A 27,056-nucleotide genomic window follows, 5' to 3' on the forward strand; every position below is an offset into this window, starting at 1 on the left:
TGCTGAGCGCAGGGCTTGAGAACAATTTGAACTTGTCAGCTTGGTCTGACTCTCCACTTGGCAAGCCTTGCCCACAGCCCGAGTACTGCGTGAAACTTGCTATTCTGGGGCTGACTTGCAGCAAAACCCTGCCAAGTGCTGGCCTTAGTTTCTACAAGTAGCACCAAACTCATCTTTCCCACCATGCTCGGACTTTGCAACTGCTTGGAAACCTTTCGAGCAACACTTTCAAAATGAAAATATATCTATAGCTATTTAGTTACACACACACACATACACACACACACACCCCCTCTATCATAGACTTCCATTGCACCTTTTTTTAAAACCACCTTAAGAAACCCGCACAGCCGTCACAATAACCCCTTCCCTAACCCAAACGCAGTCCCTTATTTCCGGCCCCGATGTGGGCTTTCCCTTCTCAGTTCATTCTCGGTCCGTGTCGCTGTTGCTTCCACTGCTGCTGATCCTGTTGCTGTCCCCCTCGCTGTCTCCAGCTCCAGTTGTGTCGTTGTCCCCTTCGTTCTCCCTGTCCACTCCCCTTCCCCGACCTGTGCCATGTGTCCCTTTTCCAGGTGGAGTTGGCTGCATCCTCTCCCACCACCTTCTGGGAGTAGGACTGGAGTCTGCTCAGAAACATTTTAACACGGTCCGTTTGCTCGAGCTTAACGTGACTGTACACCAGGAGGTTCCTGCGTTGCCACAGGGCGCTCCTGATGCAGGACACAACCTGGTCGAAGTGGGGTGTCTGGCCCTGATGTTTCGTCAGGTGTCCGTACAGCACCGCCTCCCTTCTCATCGGCCTGACTCTTGTCACTTCCTCCAGGAGCCGGCTTACCTTTTCCCACGCTCCCTTGGCATAGGGGCAGAGCCGCAGGAGGTGGTCGAGGGTCTCACTCTCCACACCTTCCCTGGGAGTACACTGTGAGCGATGAGCGAGGTCAAGTCTCTGTGGTCTTTTCTTAGGTCCTTGCGGATGATCCGGTGCCGGACAGCCTGGCAGTCGTCATCCGGGAGCAGCTCCACGGTGGATAGCCTGCCTGTGTCTCTGCCTGCCTTCTGTATCTTCCCGTGGTTGGACACGATCTCCGGGCTTTCCTTCTGTAGCCTGTACTTGCTCTGGCACTCGTTCAGCCCCTGCACAACCAGGGCTGCTCCATGGTGCACGGTCTCCCTGAGACTGGTGTGTCTCAGGAGGTGACCTGTAAAATACTTGGCAAGGCAGGCTCTTTTGGTTGCTGGCCCAGTCGCCAGCTTGCATATCTGGTTCAAGCAACAGCTGATCATTCACCTTAACTTCTCTTTTTGAGAAAGGGATTACTAACCAGTGCTGGTACAGGGGGACCCATGGGATTGTTCCAGGGAGTTGGGGGTGTTTGCCTTCTCCCAGAGTTCCCCTTCACCCCCAGACCGCGAGCCACTCGCTGCTTTAGGGGCTGCACTAGAAATTGTTGGATGAGCCTCCGGGAAGCAATTGCATCTATTGGAGTCGTACCGTGTAAGTATGGGCCTGGGGCAAAACTTCAGCAGAAAGAACAAAGCCAGCGATGGTGCCGTGATTGCACCACTCGTTTTATCCTGAGGGTGAAATTATAACGATTCAAATCTTCCGGGAGGATGGAGTCGTCAAGGAGTGGTTTTGAGAGAGGAATGAAATCCTCTTGTGGGAAGTGGGCAGCGCGACACGACAGCCCTGGAACCCTTGGTGCTGAAACAAGGCACAGCCGCCGGACAAAGCCACTTCCAGGGATGTGCAGCCTCCAAGGACCCGACCTCCTGGGATTATTTCAGGCCTTTGGGGGTTTTATCCTAATCGGGATGTGGCGGTTTCAGAAGTAGCAGAGATTATACTCTCCTCTGCTTTTTCTCAGGCATTTTCCTATGCTATGACCACTGCAGTGTAGTAGCTTTTGATCCAATACCTGAAGGTCCCAGACCCCCGAACCCTTCGGGCTTATCCTTCTGCTAGAAATATGATGAAGGGTTAGTTGTGAAATGCATGGGCTGGGTTGTGCCAGAGATGCAGTTGTGCAAACTGTTCCCAGCAGCAGAGCAGATTTAAACAGATACAGTCTGCCCATTAGCTCCTGAGGCTGGGAGTGAATACGAACAGGATATTGGATTAGCCTGCTAATTTAATGTACACATCTGCTTAGACTCTAAAGAAGAGACCGTTGTTACTCTGCAGGTGCTGCATACGCAGGAACTACGGTCCATCAACCAGAATTCCCTTGCATGACTAGCATTGCTTTCCTATATCCACCCATTGCCTTAGCTGGAAGAAGTGTTCTCCAGATTTTTTCCCAATTAAATGAAGTGCTGGAAACAGAAGTGAACAATGTAATCTGAGTCTGCCCTCTACTGGCAATAGCCAAATGAGAGCTCATAAATGCTGTTTAGAGGGAAAGGGCAGACAAGGTTCTTTGGTAAATATGATATCTTTGATTAGACCAACTCAAATAGCTGGAAAAATTCTTCTTTGCAAACTTTCAGGCACAAACACCCTTTGTCAGACTGAGGAAGCATCTGCAGTCGGTGTGTGCGCTCTTCCTGGGTGGGATGAAGAGAGGGTAATGAATACAGGAGTCTGGTCACTGTTGAACTGCGTTCCTCCTTGAGCAGCATTTAGCTGAAAACGTTGCCATCTTTATTAAGGAACTAGACTACATTTTACTAGTGTCTGCTGTGCAACTGGGGCTCATTAAGTAACCTTTCTGAATCATGACAAGCAAGTGACCCCAGAAGACCATAGGGCAAGGGGTCTCACGTTGGCTTATCACATGGTCTGTGGCAGTGCGGTGGAATCATAAAAGAAAAGCAAAAATCTAGGACTCTTGGTTCAGCAATGATACTGTCTATTAGACCAACTAGGAAATCGCAAAAAAAAAAAATAAATCTCTTTTTCTGCAAGCTTTTGGGCTCAAAGGCCCTTCATCAGGCTCTGGGAAAATTAAAGCTGGTAAAAAGTCCCCATAAGTAGGAAATAAACGTCATTGTTGCACAGAGGGATTTTGCAGAGAGTTCTAGATTTTTGCATTTGTTTTTGTCTCGGACCAACACAGCTACCAAATACATCCCTGAAATGTGGAAGATGCTGAATTTTGGCCGATTTTTGGATTTTAAACTTCATTGCAGAACAAGAAGAAAGATTTTTAAACCTCCCTGTTTGCCATCGGACACCTCCAGGGAAGGGACCTTACCTGAACAAAGAGCGACTCAGAACAACTCAGAGATACTCTCATGGACCCAGAGGGACAGATTTTCCATCTCCAGCTCCCTCTGTGCAAAAATGAAGTTTATTTCCTACTTATGGGAACCTTTTACCAGCTTTAATTTTCTCAGAGCCTGATGAAGGGCCTTTGAGCCCGAAAGCTTGCAGAAAAAGAGATTTTTTTTTTTTTTGGTGATTTCCTAGTGGGTCTAATAAGAGGTATCGTTTCTGAACCAAGAGTTCTAGATCTTCACATTTCTTCTTGTTGCACACCAACCCAGCTACCAAATACATCTGTGAAATTATAAAGACTATTAAAAGAATATCATCAGTAACCTTTGCTCCAACTTCTTGTAAGGTCTCCAAAGTATCGGGAAAACTCTTTGGCAGCCACGGCTCTCAGACTGAGGAAGCCCAGGGGCACTTGTATATCTGGGAGCAGCAAGAATAGTGGGATCCGTTTGACTTATTGTATTGTTTTCTGGTCCAGAAAAAAAAAAAGATGGGCCTTGGGTGACCTCACAATCCCTTAATTCATATAACAAGGCTAGACAGCATCTGGGAGTGACTCCAACTTGGCCAGCAGGCATTGCACACGTGGCCTTTATGGGATGACCACACAGTTTTGGTGAATGTGGGCCTAGTATAATCTTAACTGACACATGAGTACATGGATCTGGATGTTCAAACATCTAAAAAGACTAAGGCCTTCAAAAATGGTTTCCCATCAGTTAGCACAACTGCTAAGCTCAGGCACCAGTATTTTGAGGCTACCTGAGCCATATAATATTTGTTCAGGAAAGCTTAGACAGGAGCACTCGATCCATAAACTACTCTGGGGTGAATGTTTTCTAACAAAACTCTTGAGCCGAGCTGGCAGCCTGCGGGGAAGTCGGGCAGCCTGCGAGCTTCAGAGTGAAACGTGAAGGCTAGCAGGATGGAGGCAATGGGACTGGACTCCCAGAGGGTCACTAGAGTGGCCGATGGGCTTTCCCGCACACGCATCCTCACCAGAGTCCAACAACCTGGGCAGGAATTGTGAACACGGCTGTGGACGGGAAAGCTGAGTGCAGAAGCATCAAAGTGCAGGTAACTGGGAAGCAGCAGTTACAACTGAAAAACGTTGTAGAACAAGATGTTTCTCCATTGTTTCCTCTGATTCTTCCCACTGGAAATGGTGAATGATAGCAGAAGGACAGGCTTACAGAAGAAAAAAAAAATCCAGGATGAAAGAAATGCAAATGTGTAAGTGCAGAGCTGTATTATGCTAGCAACAAGACCCAGCGAGATATGTAAGATTCCTTAACTAGATGTCTGCAAGGCTTGAAGGTCATTAATGAATCGCTGGGGGCTTCCCTGATGTATCTTGAAAAGGTTGGGACTGGATAATTATGGATGTGCACAGCGCTGATTCTCCTGAACGTGGTGCTGGGCAGTAGGAAGGGGAGTGAGTCCCAGCTTGCTTCTTCATTCAGACTTGTTCAACCCTCACCCTTTTACTCCCCCTGAGAATGGAGAGTGACATCCTGCTTACCCCGGGGAGGTGTCACGGGGCGTTGGTCCTGCAAGACCTGGTGGCAGCTGTCTCGGGAGCTAGCACTTGCTCAAGGAAAAGTGATGTTGTCAATGGGAGGAGGCAATTTGTTATGGGAGCAGTCCCAGCTGGAGTTGCACCGGGTCTGGGGGTCTGGCTATGCCTTGAAAACCTGAGCTCAGAGCTGAACAAGCAGAGAGGGAGCGTAGTTAGGAGCACACTTGCTTTTGCGGATGAATATTACTCTATTATTGGTTTCTCTGCCTGTTTTTCCTGACCTCTCCTGACAGCCCAAGAGTCGATCTTCCATGGATTTTGAGATTTTGGTGGGAAATTGGACTGCAGGGTCAGACATGTTTCAGGGGAGGGACATGGACAGTGTGGTGGGGTGGGGACTGAGCCCTACTGCCTGGCAAGGAGTGTCAGGGTTTGGGGCCACACTGCTGCATGGGTGGGAGGGCTGCCAACTCTGTTTGAATCCAGTCTGGGAGGTTTCCAGAGTACCAGTGATCCCAATACACAACACCAACGTGCCTGCGCACTTATGTAGATCAGTTATGGATTACGGTGCAGAGACTTCACATCAAGAAGGCAAATGCACATTACTATCGCATTTAAAAAACCTACCGGACTGCTGTATAAATTGGATTTTATATTTATTTGAATGAATGCCCTCTCATTTATTTCCTGGGTGAGTCTCAGCAGTCTCCTGGAGATGTGTATCTAATTCCTGGAGACTCCCAGGCAATCCTGGAGGGTTGGCAGCCCTAAAGGGTGGAGAGAAAGGGGATGCCTGAACTAGCGTGGGGTTGTGTCCTGGGGAATTTCAGGGGTATTGGGGTTTGGGTGTGAGCAGACGGAAAAGTGTGTGCATGCGCGTATGTGTGTGTGCACATGCATGTGTGTATGTATGTGTGCATGTGTGCACTCACGTATGTGCGTGTGCATGCATGTGTTCGTATATGTATATGTGCATAAGAGTGAGTGAGGGCTTTCCCCGCTAGTCACGCAGGGGTGGGGGTTTCTTTCGATGGGGGCTTCTTGGACAGGCGTGGATGTGCACGCACAAGCGTTTCAACAGGGTGGTCCCCTGGCCTGCTGGAGAAGGCCAGGATTTAGGGACTCAGCATTGTTGGGAACGGGGACCAGGACACGGTGCCGGGTTTGGGTCAGGGCTGCCCGCAGCTCCTGGTGGGGAGCCAGGACACAGGGAGACCCCCCGGCGTGTATGCCAGGCTGGGATGGAAATGGCTGGGAAAGCAGGTGAAGATTTGGTGGGCGTGGGGGAAGATTTTGGAGAGGGTGAAGATTGGGGGGGCAAGTGAAGATTTTTGGGGAGGGTGAAGATTGGGGGGGGCAAGTGAAGATTTTTGGGGAGGGTGAAGATGGGGGGGGCTAGTGAAGCTTTTGGGGAGGGTGATGATTTGGAGGGGGCAAGTGAAGCTTTTGGGGAGGGTGAAGATGGGGGGGCTAGTGAAGATTTTTTGGGAGGGTGATGATTAGGGGCAAGTGAAGATTTGGGGGGGCTAGTGAAGATTTTGGGCAGGGTGAAGATTGGGGGGCAAGTGAAGATTTTGGGGAAGGTGAAGATGGGGGGGGAGGCGGAGAGGAGGGACTGCGGGCCTGCACCCCCCGGGCGGGCCAGCGAGCCGCCCTGAGCGCGGCGCCACGTGCAGGCGCTGGGAGCTGCGCCGCGTCCTCCCCGCCGGCGGGGGCGCTGCAGCGGGCGGCGCGAGCCCGCGGGTCCCTCCCCGGCCGGCGCCCGCGGCCCGTCGGCGGCACGGCGGCCCCTTCACCCCGGCGCGGGGCCTATAAAGGGGCCGCCCCGGGCCGCGGCCGCCTCTCTGCTCGCGCGCCCGCCTCCGCGTCGGCCCAGCTCCGCGCCGCTCCGCCCGCGACAAAAAACCGCAAAAAAAGAGGAAAAAAAAAACAAAAACCCAGAAAAGAAAAAGGAACGAGCCCGGCGGGAAGAAAAAGAAAAACCAAAAAAAAAAAAAAAAAAATCCCCGCCCAAGCACCGAGCCCGGGTCGCCCCCGCTTCTCCGCCCGCCTGCCGGGCCTCCGCGCCTCGCCGCGCCGCGCCGCGCTCGGCTCCAGCCGCCGCCGCCGCCTCGTCGGCAGCCGGAGGGTTTGGCTTTGCCCGCGGCAGCCCCGGGCCTCGCTCTGCGGAGCCGCGCTGCCTCCATAGCCGGGGAGACGCGCTTTTGGGGCTGCTTTTCTTCCCCGTTTCCCCGTCTCGTTTATTCCTATTACTGTTTTCTCTTGCTCTCGAGTGCAGGCGGGAGACCCCTCGCGCCGGAGCCGCCCCGGGGGAGTCGGACGTCCCCTCCAGTCTCCAAAACCCCTCGTTTTTTGGGGTGCTTTCACCCCTCCCCCCACCCCGCTCCTACCCGAACTCGTCTTCGATCTCTTTTCCCGGCAGCGTTTCCCCCCCTGCCTTTTCGCTGGGTCTTCCCCTCCGTTCCTGCGAGCCCATCTTTTTTCAAATAAGATTTTAAGTCTTCCCTTATTTTAATTTCGTTTCCAAAAATTTTTGGTTTTTTAAAAAAAAATAAAAAAATCTAAAGGGGGGGGGAAAAATACAAAGAGTAGTTCCCGGCGGGAGCGCGTGCTGGGCGGAAGATGAACACGGCGGCTAGTAGCTACCCGATGGCGTCGCTGTACGTGGGCGACCTGCACCCCGACGTCACCGAAGCCATGCTGTACGAGAAGTTCAGCCCGGCGGGGCCTGTCCTTTCCATTCGGGTCTGCAGAGATATGATCACGCGGCGGTCCCTGGGATACGCCTACGTCAACTTCCAGCAGCCGGCGGACGGTAAGTGAGACGCGCCCGCGCGCCTGCCCCTCTCTCCGTGCCGTCATGCTCGGTGCGCGTGCCCGCGTGCAGCCGTCGATCCGCCGCTTAACTTGGCACCGGGTAAGTTGACTGTCGGCTGCTTTTGTTCGCCGCTGGGGAATGATATCGCTTCGTACCTCCGGAGCGCGTTGCAAATCTTCTTTGCGGTAGGTACGTACTATCCCTGGTTCACCAGTTTTCGGTTTATTCTGAGTTCTATGAACACAGAATTTCCCTGTCTTTATTCCCCAGTGTCCTGTTATAGACTGTGTCTGTGGGTCTTCCACCAGCCAGGAGGGCAGGGGAGCTCCAGGCTAGTCGACCTCTGCTCAGACCTTTGGTCTGAATGCCAGAGGGAGTCTTCCCCCGTTCCTGCCTGCACCCATGAGCAGCAAGTGAGACTTGGGAGACTGAGCATTGTAATGTCTCCTTGAGCAGCCTTTTAGCTGATCTAGGTTGCTATCAATTGTGAAGTGGCCGTGCAGCATTCACTCTGGATTTGCCTTCCTCTCTAAAGAGGAGTCCACATCCGTGTCCCATGGAGTCATGGATTTGCCTTCCTCTTTATAAAGAGGAGTCCACATCCGTGTCCCATGGAGTCGTGGATTTGCCTTCCTCTCTAAAGAGGAGTCCACATCCGTGTCCCATGGAGTTATGGATTTGCCTTCCTCTTTATAAAGAGGAGTCCACATCCGTGTCCCATGGAGTCGTGGATTTGCCTTCCTCTCTAAAGAGGAGTCCACATCCGTGTCCCATGGAGTTATGGATTTGCCTTCCTCTTTATAAAGAGGAGTCCACATCCGTGTCCCATGGAGTCGTGGATTTGCCTTCCTCTCTAAAGAGGAGTCCACATCCGTGTCCCATGGAGTCGTGGATTTGCCTTCCTCTAAAGAGGAGTCCACATCCATGTCCCGTGGAGTCGTAGATTTGCCTTCCTCTAAAGAGGAGTCCACATCCGTGTCCCATGGAGTCATGGATTTGCCTTCCTCTTTATAAAGAGGAGTCCACATCTGTGTCCCATGGAGTCGTGGATTTGCCTTCCTCTCTAAAGAGGAGTCCACATCTGTGTCCCGTGGAGTCATGGATTTGCCTTCCTCTTTATAAAGAGGAGTCCACAGCCGTGTCCCGTGGAGTCATGGATTTGCCTTCCTCTTTAAAGAGGAGTCCACAGCCGTGTCCCGTGGAGTCATGGATTTGCCTTCCTCTTTAAAGAGGACTCCACATGGAGTCATAAGGAATTCCCCACCCTTGGCTGTCTTTCCAGGTGCTGTTGTAACTGGTTCAAGCTGATAGTCTAGGCCCAGGAGCAGAGGAGGTCATTTCAGAGCATAGCCTTCCTGAAAGAAAAGTGGGTCACATTTTCTGCCCTAGTTGCCATAACCATAGCCGTCTAGTGCAAGTATGTTGCTCTGTACTGGGACTTAGTAGCATCTTTACATGATGTGAAACTCTACAGGAAGGAACTTTTTTTTTCACTTTAATCCTGAATTAGCAGCATAGACTTCAGCACCCCCATGCCCACTACTGTGGCAGCAGGTACTGGATTCTGCTTATAGTCCAGTTCCCCATAAAGGAATACGGGATCGCTGCTCCACAAGCTAAGTTACTGTTACTATATTTCTACAAACTTTCTGAAAACCAGAACAAACTGGGTTCAATTCTTGCCTGGGATATCATGTATGGTTTTATACAGCAGGGCTATCTATGACTATATGCTGCTCTTGTTTCCGTCCTGTCTCCTGGTTCCTGTGTCTGAGACCACTGTAGCATCTCCCCCTCCTTTCCCATTGGTGCTGATTGCTTTGAATGTCTCTTCTGCTCCTATCCGATGACAGGTCAGTAAAAAGCAACCTCATCTTGCTAGATGAGTTTTCATTCATGGAGCACTTAAGAGTTGTGGCCCACCAGCCAAATAATGCATGGTACCCATGTGGCTTAAGCCTTAGCAGGAAGGGATGCACTAGAGCGAGAAGGCACATGGGATCCTCTTCTGGTCCTTTAGCTTCCTGGTGTGTTACGACTTGCCTGGGACTTCGTGTGCTCACAGCTCTGCATGAAACCAGCTGATCTGCGTAGGTGAGAAGAGGATCAGTGTGATCTGTTGGCGTTATACCCCGAGTCATGCAAGACAGGTTACCTACCAGGTTAGAGCTGGGATTAGATGGAGAGAGACACAGTCCAAGCAAAAAGAGGAATGGGTGCACAAAGGTGTATATGCTGCAAGCTTTTCATGCTTTACCTTCCCCAGAACTGAGGCATCAGTAGATCAGATGATTTCAAGGAGCCTTAGAGTGATATAAAAGCAAATCAAAAAGTAGTAGGGCCAGGGAGTTGCTTTCTTTTTTTTTTTTTTTTAAAGAGAGTAGGAGGGAATAAAACTTAGAAAAAAACCTGGCTGCTACTCAACATTTAAAAAATAAAATGGTTCAGGACAGGTGCCTTCCAATATATTTCAGGATCCTTTCAGTGCAATAAACAGACCCGTATTCAGTGGTGGACTTCTTTGTAGTTGGCTCCCAGCAAAGCAGCAGACATTTTGTAAAGTCTCCATAATGAAGCAACACTGGCAAAGTGTCAGGTATCTGGTTACTTGTAGGTTAGAGAAGCCGAGTGCCTTCAGTCTGGGGAGCCTCCTCGGTGAATAGCACGTGGGAAGGGGAAACTGCCAAACCCCGCTACCTTCCTGAAAGGATCTCCCCTGAAAAGCTTTGATTTTCTTCTGCGTAGAGATCCCTGTTCTACGTGATCTCGAGCTACAGGAGCAAGAGACAGCTGCTGCAGTAAACAGAATGCAAAGTGAATATTCTGGGAGGATGTGAAGACAAGGCCAGTGGTAGCTCAGTACAGGCTTTGCAACCAAGATGTGTTAAAGGAGACATTCTTGTTTTCCCATTTGAAGATGACAGGCACTTCAGACCATTTGTGTATGAGCAGCTTAAAGAAAGGACATACTGGCATCAGCGTAGAGAGGCAAGAATCCTCTTGTAGCCCTGGGTTTTACTACCCGGGTGTTTTCTATATTGACGAAAGAAGAGGGGAAGTATCTGAGAGTACAGTTGCTGTAAGGGGTCTGTTCTGGCTTAGTTACTGTTAACATCATAAAATGTAGCACTTCAGCAGGGGACAAATTACAAAGAGAAGAAAGTTCAGAAGTCTTGTTTTTTTTCAGTGGGATTGAAGTTGCAACACATAATGAGCAAAGAAGGTAGATCATAGTTTGCGCTTGTCCAGCACCTGCTAGTTGTGCAACGTGTTTACAGATGGGAAGAAATGGCATGCTACCTTTATCTAGGCCACTTCGCTACTACTTTAGATACAAAGCAGTGTAAACTTGCTGCTTTCAAACATGTGCTTTTTTGCTAGATAATTAAGTGAAATCAGGCATTAGACAGGCCACCTTCTGGGTGGGCACTGTGTTTCTGGACAACATTACAAGTGGTCTGTGGTAGACAGGTGACATATTTAGGAAGAGCAAGTGCTGTTGCATTCAGTTGCAGTTCCCTTTGGCCCAGCTATCAATTGGTGTTGACACATTCAGGATCCATACCATGATAGACAAGCTAAGAGAAGGTCCCAAATTTCTGGTCAATGTTTAATTTGATAACAGTGGCCTTTAGCTTTGTTCCCTTTCTCGCTATAAAGGACCGAAAGGGATTCACTTGACTTAGTAGCTGGAAGAGGAATTGAATAGGCTATTTTACATGTCTTGTGTAAAACTTCCCTAGCCTGATGTGGCCGTGTCCACTTCTTAGGTGGGGGTTTTTTTTTTTCAAACCACACTAGTAATGCAACAGGAAAACTTTAATGTGACTCTGCGTGTCTACGTAAGCAGTTATACAAGTCCAGGGAAAAGCAAATATTCTCCCACGGAAAATCAACAGGTTGAGTGCAGCATGACTGTTAGTTCCTATGGCTTAGAGAGCAAGCTTATTTCTAGGCACCTCTGAAAACCACTTCTTCAGACGTGTGCAGTGTTATCTTTTTAGTCCTTTTCTGTCTGTTTAGTTTTGGACTGGAAGAGCTTGCTTTTATAGTAATTGATTCCAGGGCTGTCCTAGGAATGTGAGAAGTGAGGCGGTTTTATTTTGGTGATGTCTTTTATTGGACCAAGTGTATAGTTGGAAGAGATGTTAGACTAAGCTTTAGGGCACAAAGTGCGAGAGAGAAGCCATCACAACTCAAGCTAAATACCAGGTAAATGAAAAGCTTGTATTTTAACTCCACAAGAGCAGAGGAGGGGCTGTCTCTAGGACCAAAGCAAGTAGCTAAAAAGCAAGAGGGCACACAAGCGTTAAAACACAAGATGTTGTTTTATCTTGCATTTATCTTAGGCTGCACTTGCTGCTTTCTCAAGGCTGAAGAAGGGCCCAATGTGCCCAATAGCTTATCTTGTATCTCTGCCAACTACACGTTGTTTCAATAAAAGGTATGGGATTTCCCCCCCCCCTCCCCCCCCGGCCCAAAAAATCCCTGGCTGCTTGCGTATACCCTGGACCTTGCATATATCCTGGGCTGTCAGGCCTACAGCAGCATTTCATTCCTGTTACTAGGTATATAAGATGGGGGTGTTTGTTTGCAAGGGACCTTCTTACCTGCTCCGGTCCCTAACTACCCCAATTGTCTGTCGGGTCCAGGAGCTACTTCTGTTCAGTTACTTCTTTCTTTAGTGTCTGAAACTTAAACTACCTAATCTTCAAATAAATTCCTTTTCAAGCCTCTCTCATTAGAAAGAGCCAAATTATTTTTTTTTTATATCTCGCCGAAGGGCATTCAATGAATTTCATTCCGTTCCTAGAGTTTATTGGAGGAACTTCAGTCACTTTCTCTGCATTTCTATCTCAGTCTCTGCCTTTTTACTTAAACTCACCAGTGTGAAATAAGGGTGGTTAAAGTTGGTCGCATTTTTTAAACGACAACTGGGTAATAAACAGGGGCACTAAGATTTCAGGGCAGCCATTGTAACAAAATAAAATAGCGAAGGGGGTTTTTTGATGGCTGAAACTTGGCAGGTGTGGTTGACAGCCTTTCTGCTGTTTCACTCCAGTGGCTAATGCCAGCATTGTTTCAGTGCTTGATCAGAGAGAGGGTAAGGGGACTAATGAGTGGGAAACCTCAGGCAGGTTGTGGAGATTGTAAATGGTTTTCCCTGCCCCAAAAAAGGGAGCAGGACTGAAGCAGACACAGGGGTTAAGCTGTTAGAAAAATGTGCGTGTGCTGCAGCGCTATGCCAGAGCTGCAGATGGGTCTGCTGGAAGGGTGACAGGAATCAGTGGGAGAGAAACAGATACAGAGACTGAAATGGCTGAAGCTTCGTGGCCTAAATGGAAGGAAAAGTGAAGGTATTCGCCTGGGTTAGAGAAGCAAAATTCAACGTGGGGGGGTGACTAACTCAGATCAGTCATGCTTGCTCGTGACAGTTTTTCTCAAGTGCTTGCGTGGCTGTGCTTTGTCATAGCCGCAGGTGGAAATGAATATGGCCTTAAAGGCAGTGTGCGCCCTGGACTCTTCTCACTGCGTTGCTCACACAGGGTCCTGACAGACGTCACGCAGTAATACTGGGGATGAGCAGCGTGTTACGGGCACGGTGGCACAATCCATTCTGTCCCTGGTTAGTACCAGTAAAAGGATCGGGCGAGTAGAGCTCTGCCTAGTCTGCACCTCAGCAATTGCTTAGGAGCATTTCAGAATCCACCCCGGGTGCACGGCTCTTCCAACTGCTCGTCACCTTTCAACAGGAGCCCTGTTTCAGCTGCAAATGGTATATACTATTAGCGTGCGTCCTTGCCAACACATGCCTCTTGAGGACCTTTCCCCTGCTATAAATAAATGCTGCCAAATTTGACGAGTCGAGCCGGGCTGACTTCTGAAGTGCCTACTGGAAAGGGACTGTGGCAAACTGCACGTTGCTGGAAGAACGGTGTTGATTCAGAGGGCAGTGCTTTGAGGATGAAATGTAGTGGGCTAGGTGATCCAGTTTAACCCCTTTAGTTAAACAGAGCGAGCTGAGCTCCTATAGCAAGGTGATTTTTTTTTCCCCCACTGAAGCAACTTTATATGTTCCTAATTCTTCGCTAGTGTGGCTAGTTCAGGAACCAGTCCAGGGGAGTTTCAGCTGTGGGAGGGGAGTGGAAGCTTATGACAGCGCTTGGATAGAAAAACCCTTTCTATAGCATATGGAAACTTTCCATTTAAGAAACCTTTCTGCACATAGCAGTTCAAATTAATATGTCAAGGGGCAGAGGTGGTCGTTTTGCAGTGTTTGAACTCCAGGTTTTGCAACTGTTGGAAATGTACTCCTGCATTTCAGATTAGCAGAAGAGTCGCATATGTGCCCACTTCCATTGACTTGGTTCTGCAGCCGCCTAACAAAAGTCTTTTCCTTGAGGCCTCAGGTCTAAATTTGAAAAATAACCTGAGCTACCTCAAATCCAGTTCAGAGCTTTTACAGCCAGTATCCTAGTGCGTGGATGAAGCTGAGGTGGGAAAAAGTGGCACATCTAGGAATGTAGCATTCTTATACCATTAATGTTCTTTGGTTTTAGAGTAGACCCATTCTCCCTGTCTCAAGCAGGGAATTAGCACAGTCTCTCCTTTCTCTTTCCCTCTCTGCTGGAAGTATTTTCTGGCATAGAGGTGCCCTAAGCATCTGAATTTATGAACAGGATCCTGATGGGTACGAGTAATGGTGCTTTTAATATACCAGCGGGTAACAGAAATAGAATCCTGGAGGAGGGTTGCAGCACGGGTTAAAAAGGCAATCTGCATTGCTGGGGTTTTGGAGCTTAGGTGCACGTCCCTGTTCATGAGAGAAACAAAGTTTTCCTTGTGCGTCTCTCGTCCTTCTCTGATGCCGTCCTTAGAGTGGATTATTCGGGCATCCTGTTTGTTTGCCGCAGTGACTATACACATGTCTCAAACTACCCTTCCAGCCCATCAGGCTGGTTTTTGTACCTTTCCCCACAACCGGCAGGGATCAAATCCTTCTCATCTTCGAGGTTTGAGCCTTGTAGATAGTTTTTCTCTATGGCTTGCCCAACCCAAACAGCAGTTTTTGGTCTCCCATCCTCCACACAGCTGTTGCCGTGTTCTTCCTTTGCCTGTGATCAACACTCTGAACCCTTAAAAGGGTTATGAATATTGTTTCTGTCCAGAACTGAATGTCTGACATGTAAGTTTAAGATTAAAGATGCATCAGAATTTCTGTCCCTTCAGTCCCAATCCTACCACCATTCCTTCCTCCTCTTGGGAATCGGCTCCTTCCACATGTCCCCACCTGGAGGAAAGGAATGTCCTTGATTATTTCATCTCCACCCCTCCTTATACTGAGCAGATGTTTCACCCCTGGTCCCACAGCTGAAGTGGGTAAATACCTGCACTTTCTAGAGGAGGATACCGAAGCAAGCCAAGGGTCAGTCAGCAAGGTGGAAGTGGAAGTACTTGGGGCCTGCTCTAGAGGAGAAAAGTAAAAGGCACTTTCCCCACTTGCACTGTCTCAGCTGCACTGATTTGTACTTCTCTGAAAAGAGATCTTTCCTCCTAGGTTAGAAAAGCCATAGGTGTCTTGAAGCTCAGGCCTCTTTTCCATTTTCTGAATTACATTATCGCTCTGATGAAAAATGGTTGTTATTAAGGCCATTGTTCTTTCATCCAGTGACTGTGCAGCAAAGACCTCCCTTTAAAAGTAGACAATGGGGTAATTTAATTGAAAGTCTGAACTAACAATAAGGTCAGTTAGTCAGTGGACTTGCTGCTCCAAGGGCATTGCCCAGACCCTTTCTCCTTGAGCATTCAGAAGGAAGCGATGTAGCCAAGTGTTGTGCCAAGAAGGCTGTAGCACAAATGCAACTGGCTTCTTTGTGCTTTATCTGTCACACTACAGGAATTCTTACTTTCTTCTCTTTGCAGCTGAGCGTGCTCTAGACACCATGAACTTTGATGTGATAAAAGGCAAACCAATCCGCATCATGTGGTCTCAGCGGGACCCCTCCCTGAGGAAGTCGGGGGTTGGGAATGTCTTCATCAAGAACCTGGACAAATCCATAGACAACAAGGCACTTTACGATACGTTCTCAGCCTTTGGGAATATCTTGTCATGCAAGGTGAGACTCGGTACCTTCTCCAAACCTTAAAAATCCATTTAACCCTAGGAAGGCTAACCACACCTTGTCACGCATCCATAGATGCATCACAAGCATGTCCAAGGAGGTGATCCTCCCCCTCTATATGACATTGGTCAGGCTGCAGTTGGAGTACTGCGTCCAGTTCTGGGCGCTGCACTTCAGGAGGGATGTGGACAGCCTGGAGAGGGTCCAGAGGAGGGCCACTCGCACGATTGGGGGCAGCAGGGCAGGCCCTATAAGGAGAGGCTACGAGACCTGAATCCGTTCAGCCTTTGCAAGAGAAGGCTGAGAGGGGATCTGGTGGCCGTATCTGAAGTGGCCAAGGAAGACCAGCAGGCAATGGGAGAGTTCCTGTTCCCCCGAGCACTACTGGGAGTAACAAGGAATAACGGCCATAAGTTGACAGAGAATAGAGTCAGGCTAGATATCAGGAGGCGCTACTTTACAGTCAGGGTGGGTAGGAGCTGGAACCAACTTCCAAGGGAAGTGGTGCTCGCTCCTACCCTGGGGGTCTTTAAAAGGAGGCTAGAAAGACACCTTGCCGGGGTCGTTTGACCCCAGCATCCTTTCCTGACCATGGCAGGGAGTCGGACTTGATGATCTGCTCAGGTCCCTTCCAACCCTACCAACTATGAAACTATGAGTTAAACTGCGTAGAGTTGACCAGACCTGATCAAACGCACATGACACTGGGGAATAAGAAAGGGGGAGTGACTGCCAAGCTCAGGGCAGGGAACTTTCAAAAGCAGCATAGAAGAGGGTGCAGTTGAGTAAAGGAGGGGAGATCACCAACTTGATACCAACTCTTGGTCATCAGTTCTCCAGACACCCACATCTCTGAAATCCAGAGCAGGTTATGCTTTGGTAATTCCATCCTTTGGCAATAACTTGTTTTCCCTATGTTGCCACCTGATTTGTTTGAAGACAGCCTAAGGAAAAGCTTGTTCTCTGCAGTTTAGGATATGAACAAGACTACAAATTTCAGCTTCCGAAACAGTGGGTTAATGTTTCTGTTGTAGCTGGCATATGCTTGAAGTACTGAACTCTGGCTTTTGTATGAGGTGCATCAGCTATGCTGAGTCAGGGCCATACTTCCACTTAATCCATAAATGTGAGTGCTTTACATAGGAGAGGAAGTTTCATCTCCAGTTGACTGATGGAAAATCCAAGGCACAAGGGTGAAGTGCCTTGCTGAAGGTCACAGAGCAGCCGAGTGGCATAACGGCAACTAAGACTGTGGTGTCAGCCAGTATTTAGTTTGCATTCATTATTTATATTTTAGCGCTACCTGAGAGCCTCAGTCAAGGACCACACCTTCAGCTTTTTATTCATACCTTCTGTGGAAATGTGATAAAGAGGAAGTTTTTGGACATCTCTGCAGTTGGCATCCTATCGCCAGCATTGCCTATAATGCAGAGCTGATGATCTTGTTTGCTGTGTTGCTTACAGGTGGTGTGTGATGAGAATGGCTCTAAGGGCTACGCATTTGTGCACTTTGAGACCCAGGATGCTGCAGATAGAGCCATCGAGAAGATGAACGGCATGCTGCTAAACGACCGCAAAGTGTGAGTGTCACAGCCAGAAGCAGCAACGATCGCATGAACCGTGATGCATCTCGGTATTAACAGGGACACACAAGGCTACTGGTTCTTCTGGCCCAAGCCTTGGCCTGCTACCTCTCCACTACAGGGCTGGTGAGTTTCCCTGCCCAAGCCATGGCCTGCTACCTCTCCATTACAGGGATGGTGGATCTCCCTGACCAAATCTGGATTTGCTATTGCTCCACTATTGGGCTGGGTGGGGGGTAATCCTTGCCTACACGCTCTCCATTGTAGAGCTGGGTGGGCCCCCTTTTCCTGCTACCTCCCCATTACAGGACAGGTGACTTCTGGTTGGTCTCTGGCCTGTTACACCTTCCCCCAGCTCATACAGGCACTCTTGTTTGCTGTATTGCAAATAATGCATTGCACTTCCAGCCTTGAAAGCCAAAGTTCTCACTGCAGTTTTTCCTCTTTCTTTTCAGATTTGTGGGGCGATTCAAGTCCCGTAAAGAGCGGGAGGCTGAGTTGGGAGCCAAAGCAAAGGAATTCACCAATGTTTACATTAAAAACTTTGGGGATGACATGGATGATGAGAGACTGAAGGAGCTCTTCAGCAAATACGGTAAATAGAGAAATACTCTTGATGTAGCTGTAAACTTTGTAGCCAGGGTAATGGAAACTGTTGCCCTCTCTGTGCTACTTCTGAATCTCTCTGAGGGCAGAGTAGGGCAATACTGAGATATAGTGGCTGTCTACCCTACAAAGCATGTCAGACACAAGGCAGAGGCTGTATCACAAATGTGAGCAAAAACAAGCCAGGGTTGTTGGAGAAGCTTTCGTTTACGTTTGTAAAGCCTGGAAATCTAGTGTAAGTAATGCCTTCCTCATTCTGTCCCTTGGCCACAGGGAAGACTTTGAGTGTGAAGGTGATGACAGACCCCACAGGAAAGTCCAAAGGCTTTGGCTTTGTGAGCTTTGAAAAACATGAGGATGCCAACAAGGTATGAGCAATGTTTGTTCTACATTTTTGTCCGAGCATGAGAGACGGGAATTAGGGGGGGGCGGAAAGGGGAGTGATAAATAGCAAAGCTTAACTAATGTCTTCTGATGTCCAGCTTGAAAAGCTTTTGCACTTCACCACATTGTTTATTCATGCTGAAGTCTATACTCTTGCAAATTACTAGATCCATGCAGCCTCCTGTAGGACAGACATCAGGAATTTCAATTTGATTAGGGAATATTACATGAGTAGGGACCGGGGGAGAATGGAAGGTGTTTGGCACTGGAATGATTATTAGAAATGCTTTTTCCCCAAGAATAGGCTTGAACAAGACTTGGCGTTATGACCAAGTTGTCAAGTCATGTATCACTTCTTTTAGGCCAGAATTGTGGGTAGTCTCCATACAGTCCCTGCCAATAACTTTGATTTGTTTCTTCCTGGACCTTTTTGTAGAAATAGCATAAATGGAATATGGTCAACTTGGCTGCCTTAGTCCACAACCAAGGAAGTAGGATGGGGCTGTCAGTAATCAGACTTGGTAATAGAGACAGCTGCTGCTTTGCTTCAGCAATTGACAGGAATTTCCTGTTTGACTCCCTGTCCAGGCAGTGGAAGAGATGAATGGAAAGGACATCAATGGGAAAATGGTGTTTGTTGGTCGAGCACAGAAGAAAGTAGAACGCCAGGCAGAGCTGAAACGGAAGTTTGAGCAGCTGAAACAAGAGAGAATCAGTCGGTACCAGGTACGGCAAGACAACATGTGTCCTCCAGTACTGACCAGATGCCCCCACCTTCACTCAGTCTGCTGGTGGACTTCAAAAGGAACATGAGAAGAAATAATTTATTATCTGTCTTGCAATGCTGACCTCTGGAGTCAAGATCAAGCAGCACCCCCTAGTATTATGGGCTGATGAAATTCCAGGGGTCAGAGCTATGACAATAAACTGAATTATTTAGGAGCCTGTGGGAATAGATCAGAGTGCTATAGGAACCATCAAGCTAAGGTCTCATGCACATAATTTCCTGTTTAAGATGACAGGCACTGTATGTGCATGACAGGAGGGTGTCAAAGGGCCATACTTTTGTTGTAGTTGTGGTAAGGCTTAGCATCTACCTTGCATCTAAATCTTTCCTGTTCCTTGCAATACAGTGCAGGATTGGGGACACATGGTGCTACAGCAAAGCAGAGTGAATCCAGACAGGTTTCTTTCACTTATACTGGGACTTGTCTCTACAACTCTGCAACATTTATTGCCCATAGTTCTAAGATGAAGGGAAGAAAACTCTGTGGATTATGTAAGCAGAGTATGGATTTGGCACAGGAGGGTTGTGCTCAACATTCCTGGAATACTTATTTCTTTAATGAAATGGATGTTTTCTGTATTGATGTTCTTTTTTTTTGTAGGGAGTTAATCTATATATTAAAAACTTAGATGACACTATTGATGATGAAAAGCTGAGGAAGGAGTTCTCACCGTTTGGATCAATAACAAGTGCCAAGGTACTGTGAAGGTTCATACTTGTGGATTTGAAAAAGGACTGCTATCTGTCTTGACTCTAGGGTGCAGGGTAGTTTTCATATCTGTGGGTTTCGGGTCTGGATAATTTGGATGAGTCAGTCAGTGGATTTCAGTTGGGCTAAGTGCGTTCTTCCTTTGGGACAGTATTGAGCACCTTTGCTTCATCTCTTATGGCAAACTCACCTGTGGTTCAGATGACTCCTCTATGGGCATGAGGGGCCTAGGAATGCTGCCACAAGTCCTACGTTTCCTTACTTGCACCCGAATCTTTCCCATTCCTTGCAGCACCGTGCGAGTCTGGGGACATATGGTGCATACAGCAAAGCAGAGTAAATCCAGACAGGTGGTTTTTCTCTTTCACTGAGTGCTTGTCTCTACACCTCTGCGATAGCTCTTATCTGACTGAGGAACATGAAGGCTCTCTGAATAAAGAGAACATGCATTTTCCTGATAGGGAATGGGAAGGAGGGTGGAGGTTGTATTGGAAACAATGGCAATTGCTACATGGGTGAATGACCAATATCTCTACAGAACAACTATTACCTTTCTGATGCCTGGGGAGAAAGATCACTGTTCACGCTCTCATTCCCTGAATTTTGGATAGGCTGCTAGGCCAGTTGCAGCCGACACGGTCCAGCCTGCATAATGCTGCTGTATTAACATTCATTCCTTGTTGCAGGTGATGCTAGAGGATGGACGAAGCAAAGGGTTTGGTTTTGTCTGCTTTTCCTCCCCTGAGGAAGCGACCAAAGCTGTGACTGAGATGAACGGGCGTATTGTGGGCTCCAAGCCCTTGTACGTTGCGCTGGCACAGAGGAAAGAGGAGCGCAAGGCCCATCTCACCAATCAGTACATGCAGCGCATTGCTGGGATGAGGGCCCTGCCAGCCAACACCATCATTAACCAGTTCCAGCCTGCTGCTGGGGGCTACTTCATGCCTGCTGTGCCCCAGGTGAGTCCAGCAAAGTTCAGTGCTACTAGCATCACCCAACTGGAACCTTTAACCTGTAGCTGCCCTGTTGAGTCTTTCTGCTGTGCTTTTAACCAGGCTCTGATTCTGCAAGTCTCTAAGCCAGGGGGATTAATTCTGTGGCTCCTCTGTTCTGTGATCTTGCATGAATCCAGGCAAAGCTGCCAAATCCCAGTAAAACAGCACTTTCAGTCAATTGCTGTAGTAGAGCTCCTTCAGGGTTTCTTTGATCTCTTCACAGGCTCAGAGCAGACCGACTTACTATGCACCCAATCAGATGACACAGATGAGACCTAACCCACGCTGGCAACAAGGGGGAAGGCCACAAGGTGAGCAGGCTAGAAAAGAAGCTATGGTTTTATGGTGCCTTTTCTCTCTTGCTCTCCCATTCTTCTCTTCTATGTACCTGCTCATCCTGTATCTTCTGTCACTAGAGTTGAGGGATCGTATGTAGTTATTACCCTTTGAAGGACAGACTGGATGTCATTTTAGATGGGTGATTATTCCTGGTGATCCACTGTTGCTAGTGACTGAAGCCTCTGGAAGTGAATCTTACTTGTTGGTGATTGAGGCCTTGCCATGCTAGTCCTCGGTGGAACTGTTCATCTATTTCTCTTATTGCCCATGCTCTCCACAGTCATCTCTGTATCGGGACCCTGCAGCATGCAAACTCCACACGCTGCTTGCAGCTGATGGTCTTGGGATGGCTAATCACTTTCTATTTTAAGAATTTCCTCTCATTGTTCTTATCTCTCCTGTTAGGCTTCCAAGGAATGCCAAATGCCATGCGCCAGTCTGGGCCACGTCCAGCACTGCGCCATCTGGCCCCCACTGGCAATACTCAGGCCTCTCGTGGCCTCCCGCCTGCTGCCCAGAGAGTCGGTAAGCAGTCCTTTTCTTAGTGATTCTCCAGCATGAAGGGAGCAGGGGGGGAGCACAGAGTCTCTTGTTCATATTTCCGAAGATCGATGCCAGGAGGTGGCATGGAGCCCTTAGGCACCCACTAGGGAGGCCTAAGTAGGATAGAGACAGCACCTAAATCTTTCCTGTCCTTGCGGTGCAGTGCAAGTCTGGGGACAGCAGGTGCTATAGCACAGCAGAGGAAATCCAGACGGGTTGCCTTGCACTTCAGTTGGGATCTGTCTCTACAACTCTGCAACACATTTGCTGTCTCTGAAAATGGGCTCTGTGTGATTCTGAATGGCTTTTCCAGAGTACAATATCCAGCTTGCTTTATTGGAGGGAATGTAAGTAGAAAATGTCTTAAAAGCAGCATTTATAGCAACTGGCTTAGTTTTATAGCCTCTTCTTAATGTAGCCAGCTGCTTCTGATACTTGGATAATTAACCACCTTTCCAACCATCTCCCACATGGCAAAGTGAACTTTATATTAGGAAGGCCTGATAAGTCATGGATGTTGCCATAGTGAATTGCACTGTGGGATTTTAGTTCAGAGTATCTGAATTAGGAGGATGCAGTTGTGCAAAACGAGACTTTCTCCAGCTGGACTCTGTCCTTCAGCTTGATATTTCTGCCTCTGCATTATTGAAAGACTGGGTTATGTATCAGTGTTCAGCTCTGAGAGGGGTCTGGTGCTTGCTTGTGGCAAAGTCCCGTGCTGATAACTTTGAGCTAGCTGGGAAATGGGATCTAGACATGTGTGCTGATATGTACAATCTTTTATCCTATTTTTTCTTTTGTAGGGGTTGCCACGGCCGCTCAGAACTTAGCTCCTCGTCCGCCTGTAGCTGCCCCTGCTCCCAGAGCAGTTCCTCCTTATAAATATGCCTCAAGTGTCCGCAGCCCACACCCAACTGTTCAGCCTTTGCAGGTAACACAAGGGTCTGTGCTTTAGCTAGCTATGATGAAATTAGACTGCAGTAGCTGCAGGAATAGGATTTTAACCTTGACTATAAAGTATCTGACAATGCCCAAACTACCCTGATAACTCAGACCCACCAGAAAGCAGGGTATAAGAAGCTGGCTCTGCCCTTAACTCTCCCTGTTGCAGTTCAATTAGTGCAGCCTTTTAATTCTGACAGGCCCTTTATTTACCTTTTTCTTTCTATAGAAAAGCTTTTCTTGCATCCTTGCCCCAAAATGTGTTTGATCTCCTCTACACAGCCTTCCACAAGGTATCCTTGAAGATAATGTTGGGCTGTGCATCGAGATCACCAGGCTCATCTCTGGAGGGCAGAGCTGACCCACAATTTTTTGGGCCCCCCTGCAAGATGTAGTTTTGGGGCCCCCTGATCCATCAGCAGAGACTACCGTAGCAGGGTGCAGGGCTCAGGGCAAATCAGCTTGTGCGGGGCCCCCGTTCCGGCCAGAACAGCTAGACAAACATCCACCAAACACAAGAGGGGTCACGGCCTCTCCGCCTGGCTCTGTGGGGCCCCCTGTGGCCTCAGGTTCTATAGGATAGGATGGGCCGGCCCTGCTGGAGGGCATAAGCCACAAACTAGTACTGCTCTTACCTTAGTGTTACCTGGCTCCACTAAGCAGACTGCTGCCTTGCACAGTACTAAAGCTGTCTGTACTTAGGATATTCTCAGACAACATGCCTCTGAGTTTTTATATGATTGCTTTCTGCAGCTTGGGTTCTGTGTGGCTGGGAGCTATGAGCCTCCATCACATTTCTCCTTGAAATGATTTCCTTGCATAGGCCTTCCCAGTTGTAGAGGCTTTGCTAGGGGCTGACGTGTGTCCTGGAAGAGGCATAATGTATTGTCTCACTGCCCTTTAAACACAAAGCAGCCAAGCTAATGCTGCTTTTTTGGCTCTTATAGGCACCTCAGCCTGCAGTACACGTGCAGGGACAGGAACCTTTAACGGCTTCCATGCTGGCTGCTGCCCCTCCCCAGGAGCAGAAACAGATGCTGGGTAAGTGATGATTCGGAAGTCAGTCCTGCTGCCTTCTGCACAGCGAGGGAGCTGAACACATTTCTCATTATCATATTTGACTTCAGAGCTTTTTAAAGCACAAAGTCTCAAGCAACTGGGATGCATGAGGCTCCTTTTTGTGAAAATAAGGGGTGTTTTGCTAGCCCCTACACGCAGTAGTTTGGGTGTAGATACAGTGATGCTTAAAAATGATGGTAGTTGGGCATTCTGACTTAGACTTGAAAACATCTAGTGTTCCCTAAAAACTAGTAGTGAAAAAAAGATCAGGGGTGGGGCATGGAAATTAGATGCCATGGAAATGTAAAGCTAATGTTTGCTCTAGTTTAAAACTTCGATAGGTGCTTATCTGCTTCCCTTGTTAGCTGTACTTGCTGCAAAGGACCTGTGAGAGCACCCTGCAAAGACCATTTGAACTTTACTTTCCTAGGAGAACGCTTGTTCCCCCTGATTCAAGCTATGCACCCCAGCCTTGCGGGGAAGATCACAGGAATGCTGCTAGAGATTGACAATTCAGAGCTACTGCACATGCTGGAGTCTCCAGAATCCCTCCGGTCAAAGGTAAATTCTCCCACTTCTCAAGGTAGTTTGGATTGAGTGATTTTGTTAAAGATGATGGATCTTACCTGGCAATTTGTCTTCCCTAGGTGGAGGAGGCTGTTGCTGTGTTGCAGGCTCACCAAGCCAAGAAAGAAGCTGCCCAGAAGGTGGGCGTGGTTGCTGCTACCTCTTAAACCAGGAAGACTGGTGAGTGTGTTAGTTAGAACTTCTTAACCTTAGATTCACTGGAATATAGTTTGGGAGGATATAAACTGCCAAGAAGTGGGGTTAGGTATAATGGCATCGGATGCCAGACTACGTCTTGTAAATAGAAACTTCCACTTTTAATCTTGAAGAAATAAGCACATAAAAAAGAAGGTAGTTCCTTACAGCAAGCAGACATGTTTGGAAGATTAAAATATGCTGACATGGAATTCATAAAGCCCTTTAAATCATTCACCTGTGTCGGGGAATAGAATTCATCAAAATGAGACCAGCCTCGAGCAATTTTTGTCCAAACCCAGGTATGCTGCTAATGTCCATGTCTTGTCCTGACAGTTACCCTGAGGTAGACAAGAATAGCACCGAAGTGCACACCATGACTTGGCAAGCTTGGCATGACTTGCTGTGTGGTTCTTGGTTTTGCTAGTTGCCGAGTGATTCTTATAGAATCTCTGATTTTCTTTTTTCCATGCCTTTTTAGATGGGTATCTTTAGACTAGGACTGGATGTTCATATGCTTTTCTACAACTGTTTCATTTATGAGTTCTTTAATATGGATGTGTGTGGAGTTACCAGGAATTTCAAGGCATTTTCTACAGGACTGCTGCCAGAGCACTGGCAGTAAAGGATTATGGGAAATCTTCCATTCTAGAAGGCACTGGCTTAAAATGAAAACACACCATGCATACGTGTTGTAAAAGTGTGCGGTATGCAGCTTGGCCATTGCTTGTCAATAATTTGACATTGCAACAATAATTATTCCCTCATCACAAAGTTTTCATATTTCCACCTTCAGCATAATGTTATGGAGAGGTGGATAATATCAGCAACTGTAGATAGAAACCTACACGGTGAGAGGAATAAGAAGTTATCTGGGAATTTTTAATGGGCTGGTCATGTTTAAATTACTGTCAGTCTGCGCTAAACCAAGATGCCTGTATGGGGGCAGGAAAAAAAGCAAACTAATTTTCTAACCTTTTTTCCCCGCACAGGATGCAAAGAAGCCAAATAGCCCCTTCATAGACATCAGCTCAAGATGTTTGAAGATACTCTTAACTGTCCTGCAGATCTCCGCACCATGCACCATATCCAAATAACCATATTGCATTTTGTAAATTAACCTTTAAAATCTTATTTAAAAAAAATCAATTCCATGAAGCTTTAGATTTCCAAGACCAGGATTAAGTTTGCAAGCTTTTCCTTTGTGGCCAGGACAGAGTTAACCTTTGTCTTTTCTAAGCAGGACATTAAGGATTTCTGATTGAAAGTTTTTTGTGGTTTTGGTTTTAACTGAACAATCCAGTTTGCAAAATCTGGAAAGTGTTTATCAATAAAGGAATAAAAACTTTCACTAAATGGGTCTCTTCCCCACGGTGTGCTTAGCCATCCTGGATTTATTCTGCTGGTCAGAAGTAAACTGTTAGGTAATTACTGTCTGATTGAATTGTGGTTTTAAATGTTTAATCCTGTTATTATTCTGTTTAAGCTAACAAGTGGCTAGGCCAAACCTCCACTTTAAATTATGACTTCAAACTGGGCCCTGTTTTGGATCTTCAAAGAAACTCTAAGGTGGTTGTAACTGATAGTTTATTTAAGTGGACCCCTGCCCTCTGAGGTGGTCTTGGGCAACATTTTTCAGATTAAGCACAGAAACAGGGTTTGATTGATCACTTTTCATTTAAAAATCCCACAGCAGTCTACAAGATGAAGTGATTTTGGTAGTTTTTTATTCTGCATGACTACATACTGTGTAGGAGGAACTGAGATACACTTTTAATTGGATACTGCCACTTTTTAATACTTTATTAAGAAATCCAACTTAACTAACCAATTTAACAGTTAGATGCACCCAATACTCTGAAATATACATGAAGACAGGTATTTATCGGCCATCAACAGTGCTCCCTTGACCCAAGTCAATGTGCATAGAAGTCTTGTGTTCTTTTCGTCTCTTCCTTTCAATCTGACAGTTCCTTCTTGTTTTTGTTGATGTTAAGCTTTTGTATTTCTTCTTCATCTCTGTGTGGTATTTCAACCCCTATATGTCCCTAGAACCTTGTCATTTCCTTTTAATAGTCACAAATGTAGTGTTGCGCTGGTAAGTGTATGCTGCACCTTAGAGATAGATGGCTGCCTTTCAGTGACAGTAGAACTAGCGTGTGCTTTGTGACGTTGGGGTGAGCCTTTGGCATGGAGTGTGGTATAAACATGAATACAGGAGAGCACAAGCACAGCCCAGATCAAGGCAGAAGGGAGGAATTGAGACTGTCCAATGACTTGAAGATTTTACTAAAGGAAAACCATTGAAATGCTGAGCACGTACCAGTTAACGCTGTAAAATAAGGGTGCCTGCTTAGGGGAGCAGCGGTTTAATTCATGTTTATAGACCATTTGAGACCATTGGATGAGTGGTGCTAGAAAAGTGCAAATGGTTCTTTTGATTTTGGGGGTATAAATGCAAGACTGATGTGCCATTTTGCCTGTCTGCTGCACTGTTACGAGCAAACCATGGTGTTAAAATATGCAAGAAACCTGTTTAGAAATCTGGTACTTAATGGTCTGTGTCCAAGCCCAAGAATAGAACAAGCTTGCGGAGCAGAAGCACAGCAAGGCAGTGCCTTGGGTCTCCTGTTGGTAAGCTGAAAATCAAGGAAGGAAGGT

The 27,056-nt window shown here is 47.5% G+C and overlaps 1 protein-coding gene and 3 non-coding genes across 4 annotated transcripts; all 4 read left to right on the forward strand.

The window, feature by feature from the left end:
• The first annotated feature begins 6,577 nt into the window (after positions 1-6,577).
• On the forward strand, positions 6,578-25,751 carry PABPC4 (poly(A) binding protein cytoplasmic 4). Its single transcript, XM_014611150.3, has 15 exons — positions 6,578-7,560; positions 15,487-15,680; positions 17,151-17,266; positions 17,725-17,864; positions 18,149-18,243; positions 18,848-18,985; positions 19,648-19,743; positions 20,442-20,714; positions 20,974-21,061; positions 21,495-21,614; positions 22,436-22,563; positions 23,522-23,615; positions 24,064-24,194; positions 24,281-24,380; positions 25,388-25,751. The coding sequence occupies exons 1-14, from the start codon at positions 7,368-7,370 to the stop codon at positions 24,365-24,367; spliced, it is 1,893 nt and encodes a 630-aa protein (XP_014466636.1). The 5' UTR covers positions 6,578-7,367; the 3' UTR covers positions 24,368-24,380; positions 25,388-25,751.
• On the forward strand, positions 19,360-19,492 carry LOC132251298 (small nucleolar RNA SNORA55). The gene has a single exon (XR_009463243.1). It is a non-coding gene; the product is annotated as a small nucleolar RNA SNORA55 (small nucleolar RNA).
• Positions 20,020-20,155, forward strand: LOC132251300 (small nucleolar RNA SNORA55). The gene has a single exon (XR_009463245.1). It is a non-coding gene; the product is annotated as a small nucleolar RNA SNORA55 (small nucleolar RNA).
• Positions 21,764-21,896, forward strand: LOC132251299 (small nucleolar RNA SNORA55). The gene has a single exon (XR_009463244.1). It is a non-coding gene; the product is annotated as a small nucleolar RNA SNORA55 (small nucleolar RNA).
• Positions 25,752-27,056: the final 1,305 nt, after the last annotated feature.

The sequence above is a fragment of the Alligator mississippiensis genome, chromosome 6 (genome assembly GCF_030867095.1).
Source record: "Alligator mississippiensis isolate rAllMis1 chromosome 6, rAllMis1, whole genome shotgun sequence".
Lineage (NCBI taxonomy): Eukaryota > Metazoa > Chordata > Crocodylia > Alligatoridae > Alligator > Alligator mississippiensis.

What these genes read in the sequence shown, in the direction of transcription:
- PABPC4 (XM_014611150.3), top strand. Translation starts at nt 7,368, where the DNA reads ATGAACACGGCGGCTAGTAGCTACCCGATGGCGTCGCTGTACGTGGGC. An exon ending in AACATGAGGATGCCAACAAG is followed by an intron (nt 18,244 to 18,847) that starts GTATGAGCAATG and finishes CTCCCTGTCCAG; the next exon opens with GCAGTGGAAGAGATGAATGG. An exon ending in GCCTGCTGCCCAGAGAGTCG is followed by an intron (nt 21,615 to 22,435) that starts GTAAGCAGTCCT and finishes TTTCTTTTGTAG; the next exon opens with GGGTTGCCACGGCCGCTCAG.